Source organism: Schistocerca nitens, chromosome 8, assembly GCF_023898315.1.
Source record: "Schistocerca nitens isolate TAMUIC-IGC-003100 chromosome 8, iqSchNite1.1, whole genome shotgun sequence".
NCBI lineage: Eukaryota > Metazoa > Arthropoda > Insecta > Orthoptera > Acrididae > Schistocerca > Schistocerca nitens.
The window spans coordinates 120,514,792-120,533,920 of NC_064621.1; the positions used below are offsets into that span (position 1 = coordinate 120,514,792).

The 19,129-nt window shown below is 40.8% G+C and overlaps 2 protein-coding genes across 5 annotated transcripts in view; one reads left to right on the top strand and one right to left on the bottom strand.

Moving 5' to 3' along the window:
- The window catches only part of LOC126198455 (uncharacterized), a 41,286-nt gene that overhangs the window by 10,827 nt on the left and 11,330 nt on the right, over positions 1 to 19,129 (top strand). The gene's annotated exons all lie outside the window — the stretch shown is intronic.
- Positions 1,422 to 17,283, bottom strand: LOC126198453 (uncharacterized). 3 transcript variants are annotated; one of them, XM_049934787.1, is made up of 3 exons: positions 17,043 to 17,283; positions 15,389 to 15,476; positions 1,422 to 1,572 (listed from the first exon to the last, which is right to left on the bottom strand). In XM_049934787.1, the coding sequence occupies exons 1-3, from the start codon at positions 17,254 to 17,256 to the stop codon at positions 1,536 to 1,538; spliced, it is 339 nt and encodes a 112-aa protein (XP_049790744.1). In that variant the 5' UTR covers positions 17,257 to 17,283; the 3' UTR covers positions 1,422 to 1,535. The 3 variants fall into 3 exon arrangements, with proteins under 3 accessions (XP_049790744.1, XP_049790742.1, XP_049790743.1); XM_049934785.1 differs by lacking the exons at positions 15,389 to 15,476; positions 17,043 to 17,283 and adding an exon at positions 2,822 to 3,083 and having other exon boundaries at positions 1,422 to 1,663; XM_049934786.1 differs by lacking the exon at positions 1,422 to 1,572 and having other exon boundaries at positions 15,238 to 15,476.

Genomic DNA, 19,129 nt, shown 5'->3' on the forward strand with positions numbered 1-19,129 from the left:
TATAATATTCTCTATGCAATCTTTCAGGTTCTTAAGTAGCCCTTCATTTGTTTTCAGACTTTGGTCAAATCGATATGTTTTGAATCATGTCTGTGGTATAGTACTTCATTCTCATTCGTTTACCAGTACAGTCGGAGGTGATGGCTACGTCACATTACCGCTTATTCAAAGGCGTTCTTATCTGCCGCTATGTTTAGAAATTTTCTTTGTGCAGTTTCTTACACATTGTGGCCATGTCTAGCACATGGTCTACCAGACGTGTAATTCGTAATTTGTTATTGCTTTTAAACTGAGTATTATTAGTAATAGGTAATTTAGTTAAAAGATGACTCATTATCCTTCCCGAGTCACTTTTGACATAAATGCTAAATTTCTACTGTACACACGATTAGTTATTCACTCTGGAGTCTGAATTTAATTGGTACACGAAGTTTACTGTTAACTCTGCGTTCAACAGGATTATTAACTCATGTGAAGTAAAAGTGCAATCAGCAGAAGCTGTCCCAAACAGCAGTCAGCAGAAGATCGTTGAAATCTTCGCATACATCTCAGAAAGTAAGTAGTGTTGCTGAGATTCTGAGACAACTTGTTTTCGAGATTATATCTGACATAATGCTTATATTTCATGTTCTTGGGCACACATCTCTTACCTATAAGATTGAGGCTAACATCCACATTGGCCTTGGTCTACATACATGTCATATGGAGTATACATTCTCTGAACAAAGCTACAAAACTTTGAGAAGTAACAGTGGCCCTATATACGTTCCTGTATTCATTCATGCCCCCACTTGTTCCTGTTGAAAAATTTAATTGTTTTGTACTACATATGTTTACAAAAAAGTGCTCAAATAGCGTTACCAGTTACCCCTTGAGTCATGATAGTCTAGGCAAAGGGCACGTTCTAAGGTCATTTATTGAAGTCACATACCCTTATGTATTGAGCTGAGTTAGGGAAAACATTAAGAGGCATACAACCGTCAAAGAATAAAATCAGATTTCTGATTCCCCCTCTATATTGGACATCCAACAGCTTGCTGCAGTCATGTCTGTAGTTTTGAAACTGTTATAATAATTAGAAAGCATAATATGTGCAATTACTGCAAGGACTTCTTTTCTTGTGTCTTCACAACCACTGACTCTATACGATACTGATGTATATGTATATACACTAGCACTCTATACTGTGGATCATTATTCCATAAGAAGAAATCCAAACTGCTATTCACATCACAGTGCAACATACACAGATAATGATATAATGTTGGTAATATAATATCATGGCGAATATATTGTTTACACCCGAAAACTGGAACACTTATAATTTTTTTGAACTTTTGCAACATTTTTTCGTATTTAGTTATTACCTATTTGTGCACATGATCTAAAATTTATAGGACAATAAGTAATAGACACACATGTTTGCCACAAAGTACAGTGGTGCTTTATTTTCTCTACATAAGTGCAGGGTACAGGACAGTGGGAGCAGCTCAAGACTGCGCGTCTGCAGTGTGGTGCTCCCTCAGCAGCAGCGACTACTTGCTGTGTGCAGCTCTGCGGGAAGCGCCTGACCTGGCATGGGGTCTGCTTCCAGCTCTGGACGCAATGTGTCGTCGGCTGCCTGCACGTGCATGTTTCATGTGGCCAGCCCGGGCGTGAGCACCTGATCAACAATAAACAAAAAATATGATGTTCCTCCGACACCTGCGTGCTCTCCTGTTCATCAGAAAATGTTAGTAGGCTTAACAAAAAGACACTGAAGAATTGTATCACACACAACTTGTTTTTCTAACTGATTTTCTTTGGACTAATTGCTGCTTCAAAGATCAAGAGCACTGCTCTAAGCTTTAACTTTTCGTTTTAGTATATCCAGCTATACAAAGTTTAGCTTTACGTGGATATTTTACTCTATAGTGATCTGATATATAAACAGGGTGATTTTCATTAATATTTAAAAACTCTCAAAGCGGAGTATAAGACTCTGAGACAAGATATTTAATACAACATACATGGAGCCAGAAATGTCAGCAAATATTTGCGACCATATGTGTCTCATGTCAAATTATTTATCTCAGAGCCATCTACGTCACTTTTGGTTTCCTAAACAGTAATATGAATCACACTGTATTCTTATATTGGGGATGAAAGGCAGGTGTAAGCTATGTACCTGTGATAACTTCAACTCCATCATTGCTAAACATACCTCCTTGTAGACGTCGGTAGTATGCACACATCTTAAGCTGTAAGACTTATGGCATTTTCATGCTAAAACTCAGTTTCTGTAACTCGCTCTAAATATCACTCCTGAAACATGTCAAAGCGCTTTAAAAACTGTGGCAGGACGACATCATGAAATCTCACTGACGGTCACTAAAAATCTTCGAAGCGTATGATTAACGTTTAACTATATTTCAGTCAACTTTCAACTATTTTTCTAAACTTGTGTGTTGGCATAGACATATTGTTCTACCAGAAAGAGTAACTGCAGTAATTTTCTTTCTGATTTCAAACAAAGGTTAAATGACAGGCAAATAAATGATTAGCTCAGAAATGAATAGTGTGTGCTGCTCAAAACAAAACATGCATATTTAATGTATGCACTAATGGTATAATACTACAAACAAAAATCCTCGAACCACCTGTCTCGTCTATAGACGAATATCTCAAGTGTTTAAAGTATCAGAATAATATAGATTATCAACTAGGGACTTAAACCTACAAGAAAGTACACACAGACTCGCAGTCTACACCATAACCTGATGCCGTGAATGGTACGGCAATTAGGCCCATGCATTGCCTGCACGCCTCAGCTGCTGTTTACCTTTGGCTGCCCGCCTGCTCTCTCCACTCAGACCCTCCTCATCACCGCTGTCGTCGGCGTCGGCGTCTGCTGAGCCGTCGTCGTCGTCGTCATCAGCGTCTCTGTTCTCGGCTGCTTCATCCACCGCTTCATCTTCATCGTCTGCAACAGCGAACGGCGTGCAGTACGCCACGAGTAACACTCCAGCGATCAGCAGGACAAGGGACGCCTTCATGGCTGCAGTGGTTTCTACTACGCTGGATGCCTCAATACAAGTGCCATTAGTGAGCACACCGACCTCCTCTTATACGGCGTGTCGGACACTTATCTCCCAAATTGTGGCATTCAAGGACAGCTACTTAGTGCGTACTTCAAAAGCGCGATTAGCCATATCGTCGTCATAACTTACTGCCAAAAATATCTTTGGGGGACTTGGTATGCAACCTTGATGCTTAAGGTGATTGTAAGCAATTATAAGTAACTTGAATTATGAAATTGTCTCCTTCGTATGGTCAGGTGCGTATAACAGCACTGACTTAGAATAACGACTAATTTAAAAACGAATAAGACTTTCATCTACTGTTAATCTGTTCATTGTTCTCGTTGCCTTACGTAAAAATTGTCCAGATTTAGTTAAAAGTGTACAACGTTTTCCCATCGTACTCTGTTATCTTATGTTGAAAATCGTTACTTCGTTTTACCAGTAATTAACACCAATAATTAACAATAAGCTTTGGATTTGTTTAACATGAAGCATAAATTTTCTTATGAAACCTATCCACTTCTTAAGAGTTTCTCCAAATTCTCCTTACTGTAGATTATTACAGGTAGGTAGACTGTGAACCCCAATATCGACGTTTGGTGCCAAGCAGCTACCTTCCACATTAGTGATTTTCTTTTATTTCTTTCATCGTTTCTCCCATGCACACAAAAATAGCAACAGTGAGAACCATTAGCCGGTTATCACTTGCGTCATAGTCTTCCATTTTTCTTTCTTTATTAATCACGCTATTGGTATATGAACTGACCCAAATAGGATGGGATACATCACGTGTCTCCACTCCGATGTTTATCTGGCTTTGAGGCGTCGTTCATCACATATTGGGTATTAATTATTAAACATTGTTTCCATGCTGAACTAATGCTCATTATCAACATCAGTAAGACGTGTGATCCATACAGACACTGAGACTTTATTTTATACGCTGTGGCTCGGAAGCAACCAGACACCAAACGCATTTTTCACGAATCTCTTGAATGAAATCCTGGCTGTGTCGGTCTCGAAGCTTTCGTCTTGCCAGACATGCTCTGTGGGTGACAGATCAGAAGGTCAGTTATTCCATTTGTAAATCTGTTCGTTCCTAAAGACATCTGTGCCATTAACTGCAGTCTTTGATTAGCATATTGCAATTGGCGACCTTGTTATCAAGGGTATAACAGCAGAACTGCTTCTTATGAGCTTTCAGTAGGGTGTCTATCGGCACGTTGCTGGCAATCTAACCGCCACAAATGGCAGTGACAATCTTCGCTACACAAATCCAACTACTCCTTCGGCTCTTTTATATATTGGTCTTGACGCCTATTGACAACTTGAGACGTGAGGCTAGTGTGCTCATTCTAAAAATACATGATTGCTCATCTTAGACATTTGGCTGAAAGGACAATTCGTACATTCCGAGGGTACATCTAGAATTCCTGATTTTCCTTATAAAATAAAATAAGACTTTAATCTTTTCCGTCTTAACCTTCTACTTTATTAGTTTACTAATTTAGTACTGGAATGTATTACATAGCTCCGTAGTTACAGGCAGTGTGTGATGCAAATTCATATTAACAATCAGTCCTGGTTTGTCATTGAGTAATATGCTATAAATGCCATTCCATGTAGCCTGAATCTTTCTTGGCTACATATAAATCAACTTCAAGTTTAGGAAGTGTGAGGTGGGTGATTCTAGCTGTAGTTTGCAAACCCCTAGAATGCAAATTTAAAGTATCTGTGATCAGAAAATGAAATTAAACTCCCTATGCAATCATGCAAGTTTCCTTATAAAAGGCAATGAAGCGATATGCGTAAAGGATAACTACTTATTAACTTCTGTTTTTAACAGGGGTAACCTCATCTTTAAATGTAACTAGTTCTGTATGAAATACATTGGTCAACCACTTCACAACAGCAGAGTTTAGTTAAAGGTGGCGTCTTTCTGTTAAATGAAAATACAGGCTTATAAAAGAAGCAGTTTATATCCCTTAACGAACATACAAGTGCAACAACTTTCAACAAGATAGAATACCGGGAAGTTGTAACGAAAAGTGAACTCGGAAATAAAACATTCTTCACAAATGCCAAATGTATACTGTAATTCGAAAAACTAACTGCAGTCGTCAATTACCGTTACGACTAACTCTACACAGTTAACATATACCAGGCCACCCAAACAACTCCACGGAAAAGCATTGCTAACCGAATCTCGATTCCGTTCGAGCCGGCTGTGAGCAGAGGTCAGTAGCGTACTGGCCCCTTTTATCACATGCAGCGCGTGATGACTGCACCAAAACCGTCGTTCGTGGAGGCAGGAGGGAGAGTGTCTAAAACTGTAGTTCTAACTTCACTCTCAGGTTTTGGAGAAGTTCCAAATCATCCAGCAATGACAATAATGATCCTGAGTGCTGTACAATCTCTAGATATGTTTTGCCGCAATTGCGACCACCTCCCCAACGATATTTCAAGATTTCGGCAGACCACCAGCAAGAGTGTAACTTTTTGCTTATTATGTAGGGGACTGGGGCATGAAAAGAAGATAATTGTCTAGCAGGTCAATTTCCATAACACCCACTGAGGTAAGATTCTAGCAATTCCCACAGAAAACTTCCAACCACCACCCCTTTAACTGAAGGAGACATTCCCAGTTGTAAGCATCCCACCTTGATAACCCTTTCTAACAGCCCAGTGTATTATCTCTCATCATGTAAACCTGCCATCCTCAAGTCAGAGGAACCAGCGAGCGTGGTGGATGCACTGGCCCTGAGGACTACTTAAAGTTACACATTTGTGGCCGTGCCAATGGTTAAAAGATTGGGTTCATCCGCCATTTCTCCCTATTAGGCTGCTGTACAGAATAAATGGAAAAATACAGCTTCTCACAGGCCGAAATGGACAGTTGTTTCAATTCCTAACTTGATCATAGGCAATATGTGGAATTACTTGTGCATTATGGCAAAAACATCAGAAAGGTTACCAAAGGACTTTGTGTTCTTTCACTTCTTTATAGGGGGTCTTCTGATTGATATATATATCTCTACTTCCATAACAACACCTTTTTTCAGATTATACAAGGTTTTTCATGTTTTCTTCAGTGTGCCCTATTGTGAGTTCATGTGTTTTAAAGTGGTCACTCAGATCAGCTTTATGATTGGGATTACAGCGTTCTTTGAACCTTATCGTAAGCTTCCTTCTTGTTTATCTACGTATTCTTCATCATATAGACCACAGATAAATTTAGACACCGCTGATTTATCATATACTTCTTTCTCTGTCTTGTGCCTTAACAATTTCCCTTACCTCATTATTTATTTGAAAAACCACTTTAGCAGTTCCACTTCAGAAACATGTTCTATTCCAGCAGGGATCTTTGCCTAAATATGGCATCATTACAAACCTAGGGTTTCCTTTATTTCTTATTTTCTGTAGCCTTATCACTTGTTGTCTGTACTTCTCTTTTAATCAAATGTGTGTCTTGTAAACCTTTTCTCCTGACATAAGGTCAGACCCATTGTCCACAACTACATGACGTTAAATGTTACTCTCACTGTCTATACTTTCTACAGATATGGGTAATCAACTGAACATGTCATCATGGCATGAAAAGTGCACACTTAAAAGGATATGGGATGAAATGAAGACACACGTATGATTGCATCTGTGGTTGTTAGTTTTCTAAATATGTTGTTAGTTTTCTAAATATGTTTTCTAAATATGTCATTCATTAAGTTTGGTTATTTTCAAAAAGAAGATAGCTTATAGAATTATTTTCTTCTACCTACATAACACAGTTAATATTAGGAAGTAGCTCATTTGAGTTACTGTGTAGGTTTTTCAATCTATGTTGTACTGTAACTGAAAAGTATGAGCCTGTCCTCAAGGCAACTTTTATAGTTGTTCAGTGAAGCAATTTATTTTCAGAATCATCCATGAAAATGTTTGCTAGTGTCACTGCCAAGCAATTAACCATTGGTAAATCATTTGGCTATCTGAAAAAGGTCAAAAAGAATACAAAATACTTTTGAGACAAAACTAGCCTGAATTGACCACATACCTATTCAATTTGCTAGTTATTCATTTTCTTGTATGTCGGTCGATTGGTGTGGTCATTGCAGTTAACAGTTGTTTAAACACAGTTGATGTCGTTAATGGGTCAGACTGTGAAATAGTTGGGATAAAGCTGTCAATTAGACAAGGATTGACCATTGTAACAGAATGTTTTTATAGACCACCAGCATCTTCAACAAACGTCGCAGAACGTTTCATGGAAAGTCTTGAGTACATAGGAAGTAAATATCCAAATTATCCATAGGTGGATACTTTACTCTAGCATCCATTGACTGGCAAACTTACACGTTTATCACAGGGGGCAGAAGCTAAGATTCGTATGAAGTTATTCTAGGAGCGCTCTCAACGTACAACCTTGAGCAATTGGTTAGAAAACCAACTCGAGATGTTGGCCTCTTAATCCCATTCTAAGTCCTATCCATGCATCGTTTTCTACACGGAACAATACTGTAAACAATGTCATTAACATAATTTACATCCACTCATTCGACAGCAGACTGATATTAAAAGTGTAATAGATTAGGTTGTTTGTTGCTTAAGTAACAAATTCAGGAGGAGAGCCACAAAAAGTTCTGCTTTCTTAAAAATTAGTTTCATTTGTAGGTATTTGCGTTTTTTTCCATAAAAAAAGATTATACTGTATTCATAAATGTTTCAGACAAACGATATATATATATATATATATATATATATATATATATATATATATATATATATATATATATATATATATATATATATATATGTGTGTGTGTGTGTGTGTGTGTGTGTGTGTGTGTGTGTGTGTGTGTGTGTGTTGGTGCATATGTATATATATCTGTGTGTGTGTGATTTCAGAAGCATTGCATTCTGTTATGTACTCACTTAAAATGGATGGTAACTGCTCTTGGGAGATCTGGTTTACTCACAAGATAGATGTCTGAAGTAACATTGTTGATCTGGTAATGATGCCATATAATTTTTACTCTTTTCAGGAAATGTTATTTACTAAGAGTACAGTTATTTAAAATAATGATGTTCTGTTCATATGGAAACATAAAGATAGACATTGCTATTAGAGTATCATTCCATTATATGTTATTGTAATTAGTCAATAATTATTGTGTTTGTTTTAGGTTCATGCCGGAGGTTAAGTTACCATTTCTGGAATGCTGACCACCCTGCAAAATAGCATTCGAGATTTGCTGTAAATCTAAGGGGTGTTTGATGAAAGCTTTTCCTTAAAATTTCAATGATCAGTTTATCGATTCTTACATGAATTCATGCTCGCAAGTCTGTTCAAAAGCTTTTCCTACCAGAACTATCGATTGCTTAATGCATTCCAGTCTTTGATTATTCGAGTGATAGCATGTCCACAAACATATACTTTGCAGACACTGAGTATGGACCAGTCACAGAACAGCATGTTCTGTGTCACGTGTTTATGGGCTTTGTTTTATAGTGGACAAAGTGTTTCCTTAGTTTTGCGATCTTCTCATCTCGTGAGTTCCACATGTTCTGTTCTGGACGACTAGTGTCGCAACTTGCTCATGGACTCTAGGTAACTGAATTGACATTACATTCTGATGGCTATTCTCACACTACAAACTACATCAACAGCTACACGGATCCTCTGCAAATCACATTCAAGTGCGTGGCAGGGGGTTCATCTGGCACCTTCACAATTCTCTATTACTCCAATCTCGTATAGCGCGTGGAAAGAATGAACACATATATCTTTCTGTACGAGCTCTGATTTCCCTTATTTTATTGTGGTGATCGTTCCTCCCTATGAACGTCGGTGTCAACAAAATATTTTCGCATTCGGAGAAGAAGGTTGGTGATTGGTGTTTCGTGATAATATTCCGTCACAACGAAAGACGTCTTTCTTTTAATGATTTGCAGCCCAAATTCTGTATCGTTTCTGTGATACTCTCTCCCATACTTCGCGATAATATAAAACGTGCGGCCTTTCTTTCAACTTTTACGATGTACTCCGTCAGTCCTACCTGGGAAGGATCCCACACCACGCAGCAGTATTCTAAAAGAGAACGGACAAGCGTATTGTAGGCTCCTTAGTAGGTCTGTGACATTTTGTAAGTGTCCTGCCGATAAAACGCAGTCTTTGGTTAACCTTCCCCACAACATTTTTTATGTGTTCCTTCCAATTTAAGTTGTTCGTAATTGTAATACCTAGGTATTTAGTTGAATTTACGGCTTCTAGATTAGACTGATTGATCGAGTAACCGAAGTTTAACGAACTCCTTTTAGCACTCATGTGGATGACCTCACACTTTTCGTTACTTAGTGTCAATTGCCACTTTTCGCAACATTCGGATATTATTTCTAAATCGTTTTGCAGTTTATTTTGATCTTCTGATGATATTATTAGTCGATAAACGACAGCGTCATCTGCAAACAACCGAAGACGGCTGCTCGGATTGTCTCAAAAATCGTTTATATACACTCCTGGAAATTGAAATAAGAACACCGTGAATTCATTGTCCCAGGAAGGGGAAACTGTATTGACACATTTCTGGGGTCAGATACATCACATGATCACACTGACAGAACCACAGGCACATAGACACAGGCAACAGAGCATGCACAATGTCGGCACTAGTACAGTGTATATCCACCTTTCGCAGCAATGCAGGCTGCTATTCTCCCATGGAGACGATCGTAGAGATGCTAGATGTAGTCCTGTGGAACGGCTTGCCATGCCATTTCCACCTGGCGTCTCAGTTGGACCAGCGTTCGTGCTGGACGTGCAGACCGCGTGAGACGACGCTTCATCCAGTCCCAAACATGCTCAATGGGGGACAGATCCGGAGATATTGCTGGCCAGGGTAGTTGACTTACACCTTCTAGAGCACATTGGGTGGCACGGGATACATGCGGAGGTGCATTGTCCTGTTGGAACAGCAAGTTCCCTTGCCGGTCTAGGAATGGTAGAACGATGGGTTCGATGACGGTTTGGATGTACCGTGCACTATTCAGTGTCCCCTCGACGATCACCAGTGGTGTACGGCCAGTGTAGGAGATCGCTCCCCACACCATGATGCCGGGTGTTGGCCCTGTGTGCCTCGGTCGTATGCAGTCCTGATTGTGGCGCTCACCTGCACGGCGCCAAACACGCATACGACCATCATTGGCACCAAGGCAGAAGCGACTCTCATCGCTGAAGACGACACGTCTCCATTCGTCCCTCCATTCACGCCTGTCGCGACACCACTGGAGGCGGGCTGCACGATGTTGGGGCGTGAGCGGAAGACGGCCAAAGGGTGTGCGGGACCGTAGCCCAGCTTCATGGAGACGGTTGCGAATGGTCCTCGCCGATACCCCAGGAGCAACAGTGTCCCTAATTTGCTGGGAAGTGGCGGTGCGGTCCCCTACGGCACTGCGTAGGATCCTACGGTCTTGGCGTGCATCCGTGCGTCGCTGCGGTCCGGTCCCAGGTCGACGGGCACGTGCACCTTCCGCCGACCACTGGCGACAACATCGATGTACTGTGGAGACCTCACGCCCCACGTGTTGAGCAATTCGGCGGTACGTCCACCCGGCCTCCCGCATGCCCACTATACGCCCTCGCTCAAAGTCCGTCAACTGCACATACGGTTCACGTCCACGCTGTCGCGGCATGCTACCAGTGTTAATGACTGCGATGGAGCTCCGTATGCCACGGCAAACTGGCTGACACTGACGGCGGCGGTGCACAAATGCTGCGCAGCTAGCGCCATTCGACGGCCAACACCGCGGTTCCTGGTGTGTCCGCTGTGCCGTGCGTGTGATCATTGCTTGTACAGCCCTCTCGCAGTGTCCGGAGTAAGTATGGTGGGTCTGACACACCGGTGTCAATGTGTTCTTTTTTCCATTTCCAGGAGTGTAGATAACTACCTTGGGGAACGCCAGAAATCACTTCTGTTTTATTCGATGACTTTCCGTCAATTACTACGAACTGTGACCTCTCTGACAGGAAATCACAAATCCAGTCACATAACTGAGACGATATTCCATATGCACGCAATTTCACTACGAGTCGCTTGTGTGGTACAGTGTCAAAACCCTTCCGGAAATCCAGAAATACGGAATCGATCTGAAATCCCTTGTCAATAGAACTAAACACTTCATGTGAATAAAGAGCTAGTTGTGTTTCACGGGAACGATGCCTTCTAAACCCATGTTGAATGTGTGTCAGTTGACCGTTTTCTCCGAGGTAATTCATAATGTTCGAACACAATATATGTTCCAGAATCCCGATGCATATCGACGTTAACGATATGGACCTGTAATTTAGTGGGTTACTTCCTTTCTCGAATAATAGTGTGACCTGTGCAACTTTCCAGTCTTTGGGTACGGATATTTCGGCGAGCAAACGGTTGTATATGATTGTTAAGTATGGGGCTACAGCATCAGCATACTCCGAAAGGAAAGTAATTGGTATACAGTCTGGACCAGAAGACTTGCTTTTATTAACTGATTTAAGTTGCTTCACTACTCCGAAGATATTTACTTCTACATTACTCAATTAGACAGCTGTTCTCGATTCGAGTTCTGGAATATTTACTTTGTCTTCTTTTGTGAAGGCATTTCGGAAGGCAGTGCTTAGTAACTCTGCTTTGGCAGCACTGTCTTCTGTAGTATCTCCATTGCTATTGGGCAGAGAAGGCATTGAGTGTTTCTTGACGATAACATACTTCACATAGACCAGAATCTCTTTGGATTTTCTGCCAGGTTTCGAGACAAAGTTTCGTTGTGGAAACTGTTATAGGCATCTCGCATTGAAGTTCATGCTAAATTTCGTGCTTCCGTAAAAGATCACCAATCTTGGGGATTTTGGGTCTGTTTCAATTTGGCATGTTTGTTTCTTAGTTTCTGCAACGGTGTTCTAACCCGTTTTGTGTACCAAGGGGGATCAGCTCCGTCGTTTGTTAATTTATTTGGCATAAATCTCTCAATTCCTGCCGATACTGTTTCTTTGAATCTAAGCCACATCTGGTCTACACTTATTTTATTAATTTGAAATGAGTGGAGATTGTCTCTTAGGAAGGCTTCAAGTGAATATATATTTTTAGCTTATTTTTCGAGGATTCGGGGATTGCAGTGTTCAATCTCTCTACGACACCTGTGTTCACTAATCCCTGAATCGGGTTTGATGCTCGTTGTTAACTCAGGATTCTTTGTTGCTAAGAGGTCAAGTGTGTTTCCGCGACCGATTACTCTTCGCGTGAGCTCATGACCTAACTGCTCGAAACAATTTTCAGAGAATCCGTTAGGCATAATTTCGGATGATATTTTATGCGTACCTCCGGAATTAAACATGTATTTAGGCCAAAATATTGAGGGTAAATTAAAGTCACCACCAACTATTATCGTATAGGTCGGGTATGTGTTTAATATCAAACTCAAGTTTTCTTTGAACCATCCAGCAACTGTATCATCTGAATTGGGAGGTCGGTAAAACGATCAAATTATTATTTTATTCTGGTTGCCACCAGTGACCTCTGCACATACCAAATCACAGGAAGTTTCTACTTCAGTTTGGCGACAAGATAAACTTCTTCTGACAGCAACAAACACGTCACCGCCAACCGCGTTTAGCCTACCCTTTCGGAACACCGTTAGGTTCTTCGCAAAAATTTCGGCTGAGCTTATATCCGGCTTTAGCCAGCTTTCAGTGCCTGTAACAATTTGAGCATCAGTGCTTTCTATTAGTGCTTAGAGCTCTGGTACTCTCAAAAACACAGCTACGACAATTAACAAGCGATATACCAATGGTTCCTGTGTCTACGTTCTTCCTGTGTTCAGCCTTCACCCTTTGTGCCTGAAGCCCTACTTGTGTTTTCCCGAGACCATCTAACCTAAAAACCGACCAGTCCACGCCACACAGCCCCCGCTACCCGTGTAGCCGCCTCCTGCGTATAGTGGACACCTGACCTATTCAGCGGAACACGAAACCCAACCACCCTTTGGCGCACGTTGATGAATCTGCAGCCCACACGGTCGCAGAACCGTCTGAGCTTCTGATTCAGACCCTCCACTCGGCTCTGTACCACAGGTCCGCAATCGGTCCTATCGACTATACGGCAAATGTTCCGCTGTACTTTCATCTTGTCAGCAAGACTGGCAGCCTTTGCCATTTCTGTTAGCCGCTCGAAACCAGAGAGAATCTCATCTGATCCAAAGTGACACACATCATTGTTACCGACGTGAGCAACAACCTGCAGTTGGCTGCACCCTGTGCTCTTCATAGCATCCGGGAGAACCCTTTCCACATCTGGAATGACTTCACCCGGAATGCACACGGAGTGCACATTCGTTTTTTTACCCTTCTTGTCAGCCAAGACCCTAAGGGCCCCCATTATGCGCCTAACATTGAAGCTCCCAACTACCAATAATCCCACCCTCTGCGATTGCCCGGATCTTGCAGGCTGAGTGGCTTCCTCTGAAACAGGACAGGCGACAGCATCTGGCTCACTGAAAATGTCAGCCGCAGAGATCACCTGGAACCTGTTTGTCAGACAAACCGGGGAGGCCTTACGTGCTGCCGCCTGGGAAGTCTTTCGCCGCCTGCTTCACCCGGGGCGACCTTCCACTCTACCACAGGTGAAGGGTCAACTTCAGTGCGAGCAGTAACTGGGATGATCACCGGTGAGGACCGATCTGCATTATGGAGAAGTTCCAGGAAGCCTTTCGCAGCTTGGTACAATACTCTGTATGCAATCTTTCAGGGTGTTAAGTAGGCCTTCATTTGTATTCATACTTAACTTGCTTTGTTCAAACACACATGTTATGAGCCATGTCTGAGGTATAGTATTTAATTCTCCTCCGTTTACCAGCACAGTCGGAGGTGATGGCTACATCACACGACCGCTTCTTCAAAGGCGTTCTTATCTGCCGCTATGTTAAGAATTTTTCTTTGTACAGTTTCTCACATATTGTGGCATTTTCTACCACATGGTCACCAGGCGGATTGTGTAATCCTTCATTTGTTATTCCTATTGGATTGAGTATTAGTGATAGGTATTTAGTTAAAAGGTGTATCATTTATCTTCCTTCCCAAGTCACTTTTAAAATTAATGCTAAATTTCTACTGTACACATGATTTGTTATTAAGTCTAGAGTCGGCGTTTAATTCGTACACGTAGTTCACTGTTAACTCTCACTTCAACAGGACTATTAGTTCATGTGTAGCAAAAGTGCAATCAGCAGACGCTGTCCGAAATAGCAGTCAGCAGATGATCGTTGAAATCTTTGCATACATCTCAGAAAGTAAGTAGTGTTGCTGAGATTATGAGACAACTTGTTTTCGAGATTATATCTGACATAATGATTATATTTTATGTTCTTTGGCACACATCTCTTGACTATCAGATTGAGGCTCACATCCTCATTGGTCTTGGTCTACATCCATGTCATATGTAGTATACTTTCGTTGAACAACGCTATAAAACTTTGAGAAGTAGCTCTGGCCTTAAATTCTTTCCATTATTCCTTCATGTCTCCCCTCGTTCCAATTGCAAAATTAGATTATTTTGTACTGGATATTTTTTAAAAACGTTCTCAAATAGCTTTATCAGTTACTCCTTGAATAATGATTGTCTAGACAAAGGCCACATTTTCAGGTCATTTTTTTGAAGTCACATATCCTTATGTATTGAGCTAAGTTAGGAAAAAGATTAAGAGTCATACAACCGTCAAATGAGAAAATCAAATTCTCATTCCGCCTCTATATTGGACAAGCAACAGCTTGCTGGAGTCATGTCTGTAGTTGTGGAAATGTTATAACAATTAAAAATCATAATATGTGCAATTACTACAAGGACTTCTTTTCTTGTGTCTTCACAACCACTAACTCAATATGATTCTGGGATATGCACCCTAGTGCTCTATACTGTAGATTATGACTCCATAAGAAGAAATCCATACTGCCATTCACATCACTGTGCAACATACACAGATAATAATATGATACTGGTAGTATAGTATCGGGCTGCATATCTCGTTTACACCCGAAAACTGGAACACTTATAAGATTTTGGAACTTTTGCAACTTTTTTCCATATTTAGTTATTACCTGTGCGTGCACTTAATCTTAAATTTATAGGACATCGAGTAATATACACATATGTTTGCCACAAAGTACAGTGGTGCTTTATTTTCTCCACATTAGTGCAGGGTACAGGACAGTGGGAGCAGCTCCAAGCTGCGCCTCTGCAGTGTGGTGCTCCCTCAGCAACAGCGACTACTTGCTGTGTGCAGCTCTGCGAGTGGCGCCTGACCTGGCATGGGGTCTGCTTCCAGCTCTCGACGCAATGTGTCGGCTGCCTGCACGTGCATGTTTCATGTGGCCAGCCCTGGCGTGAACACCTGCTCAACAATAAACAAAACATATGATGTTCCTCTGACACCTGCATACTCTCCTGTCTCATCAGAAAATATTAGTAGGCTTAACAAAAACTTCCATCTACAGTTGACACAGATACTAACCTTAAATTTTGTAAGTATATAACACACTGAAGAATTGGATCACACACAACTTGTTTTTATGACTGATTTCCTTTGGTGTAATTGCTGCTTCAAATATCAAGAGCACTGCTCAATGCTATAACTTTTGTTTGTAGCATATCCAGCTATACACAGTGTAGCTTTACGTGGATATTTTATACTATAGTGATCTGATATATACAGGGCGAGTTTCATTAATGTTTAAAACTCTCAAAGCGGATTATAAGACTCTGAGACAATAAATTTAATACAACATATATGGAACCAAAAACGTCATCAAATATCCTAAATGTGGTTGACGAATTTTGCACATGTTACATGACCAGTTTATGTACCTCCCCACAGGTGCAGTGGTAGTGGTCAGTACTAAACACTGCTCTGCTAGCGTACTACTTTTTCCTAATGGTAGATAGATTCACCATAGTCTTGTAGTGCCACTACCATGAACACTACAGTATCACACTGTATAATGCAAGAATAAACGCAGAATAACCTTGTGGAGCAATGTGTAGAAGTGCCACTACAGTGTGGATAGGATATACTGATCTAGCTACTGCTCTTGCATTAAAGATTGTATCCCCTGGTACCATCACGTGTGCTACATTTGTCATCCACTTGGTTTGGTTATTTCCTGAAATTTGCGACCATATGTGTCTGATGTCAAATTACTTATCTCAGAGTCATCTACGTCACTTTTGGTTTTCTAAACGGTAATATGAATCACCCTGTATCTTTATAATCGCGATGAAACTCAGACAGGTATAAGCTATGTACCTGTGATAACTTCAATTCCATCATTGCTAAACATACCTCCTTGTAGAGGTCGGTAGTATGCACACATCTTAAGCTGTAAGACTTATGGCATTTTCATGCTAAAACTCAGTTTCTGTAGCTCGCTCTAAATGTCACTCCTGAAACATGTCAAAGCGCTTAAAAAACTGTGGTAAGAAGACATCATAAAATCTCACTGACGGTCACTACGAATCTTCGAGACATATGATTAACGTTTAACCATATTTCTGTCAACTTTCAACTATTTTTCTAAACTTGTGTGTTGGCATAGACATATTGTTCTACCAGAAAGAGTAACTGCAGTAATTTTCTTTCTGATTTCAAACAAAGGTTAAATGACAGGCAAATAAATGATTAGCTCAGAAATGAACAGTGTGCGCTGCTCAAAACAAAACATGCATATTTAATGTATGCACTAATGGTATAATACTACAAACAAAGATCCTCGAACCACCTGTCTCGTCTATAGACGAATATCTCAAGTGTTTAAAGTATCAGAATAATATAGATTATCAACTAGGGACTTAAACCTACAAGAAAGTACACACAGACTCGCAGTCTACACCATAACCTGATGCCGTGAATGGTACGGCAATTAGGCCCATGCATTGCCTGCACGCCTCAGCTGTTGTTTACCTTTGGCTGCCCGCCTGCTCTCTCCACTCAGACCCTCCTCATCACCGCTGTCGTCGGCGTCGGCGTCTGCTGAGCCGTCGGCGTCGTCGTCATCAGCGTCTCTGTTCTCGGCTGCTTCATCCACCGCTTCATCTTCATCGTCTGCAACAGCGAACGGCGTGCAGTACGCCACGAGTAACACTCCAGCGATCAGCAGGACAAGGGACGCCTTCATGGCTGCAGTGTCTTCTACAACGTTGGATGCTTCAATACAAGTGCCATTAGTGAGCACACCGACCTCTTCTTATACGGCGTGTCGGACTCTTATCTCCCTAATTGTGGCATTCAAGGACAGCTACTTAGTGTGTACTTCAAAAGCGCGATTGGCCATATCGTCGTCATAACTTACTGCCAGAAATGTCTTGGGGGACTTGGTATGCAACCTTGATGGTTAAGGTGATTGTAAGCAATTGTAAGTAACTTGAATTATGAAATTGTCTCCTTCGTATGGTCAGGTGCATATAACAGCACTGACTTAGAATAACGACTAATTTAAAAACGAATAAGACTTTCATCTACTGTTAATCTGTTCATTGTTCTCGTTGCCTTACGTAAAAATTGTCCAGATTTAGTTAAAAGTGTACAACGGTTTCCCGTCATATTCTGTTATCTTATGTTGAAAATCGTTACTTCTTTTTACCAATAATTAACAATAAACTTTGGATTTGTTTAACATGAAGCATAAATTTTCTTATGAAACCTATCCACTTCTTAAGAGTTTCTCCAAATTCTCCTTACTGTAGATTATTACAGGTAGGTAGACTGTGAACCCCAATATCGACGTTTGGTGCCAAGCAGCTACCTTCCACATTAGTGATTTTCTTTTATTTCTTTCATCGTTTCTCCCATGCACACAAAAATAGCAACAGTGAGAACCATTAGCCGGTTATCACTTGCGTCATAGTCTTCCATTTTTCTTTCTTTATTAATCACGCTATTGGTATATGAACTGACCCAAATAGGATGGGATACATCACGTGTCTCCACTCCGATGTTTATCTGACTTTGAGGCGTCGTTCATCACATATTGGGTATTCATTATTAAACTTTGTTTCCATGCTGAACTAATGCTCATTATCAACATCAGTAAGACGTGTGATCCATACAGACACTGAGACTTTATTTTATACGCTGTGGCTCGGAAGCAACCAGACACCAAACGCATTTTTCACGAATCTCTTGAATGAAATCCTGGCTGTGTCGGTCTCGAAGCTTTCGTCTTGCCAGACATGCTCTGTGTGTGACAGATCAGAAGGTCATTCGTAAATCTGTTCGTTCCTAAAGACATCTGTGCCATTAACTGCAGTGTTTGATTAGCATATTGCAATTGGCAACCCAGTTATCAAGGGTATAACAGCAGAACTGCTTCTTATGAGCTTTCAGTAGGGTGTCTATGGACACGTTGCTGGCAATCTAACCGCCACAAATGGCAGTGAGACTTCTCGCTACGTATATTCGACTAGTCTTTCGTCTCTTTTATATACTCGTCTTGACGCCTTTTTAAAAGTGAGACATAAGGCTCGTATGCTCATTCTAAAAATAACTGATTGCTCATCTTAGACATTTAGCTGAAAGAACAATTCGTATATTCCGACTGTACGTCTAGAATTCCTCATTTTCCTCATAAAATAAAGTAAGATTTTAATCTTTTCCGTCTTAACCTTCTACTTTGTTAGTTTACTAATTTAGTACTGGAATGTATTACATAGCTCGGCAGTTACAGGCAGTGTGTGATGCAAATCGATATTAACAATCAGACCTAGTTTGTCATTGAGTAATATGCTATAAATGCCATTCCATGTAGCCTGAATCTTTCTTGGCTGCTTATAAATCAACTTCACGTTTAGGAAGTGTGAGGTGGGGTGGTTCTGGCCTTAGTGTGCATATGCTGAGAATGTAAAATTAAAGTATCTGTGATCAGAAAATGAAATGAAGCTCCCTATGCAATCATGCAAGTTTCCTTATAAAAGACAGTAAACAAGTTGCGTAAAGGATAACTACTTATTAACTTCTGAATTGAACAGGGGTAACCTCATCTTTAAATGTAA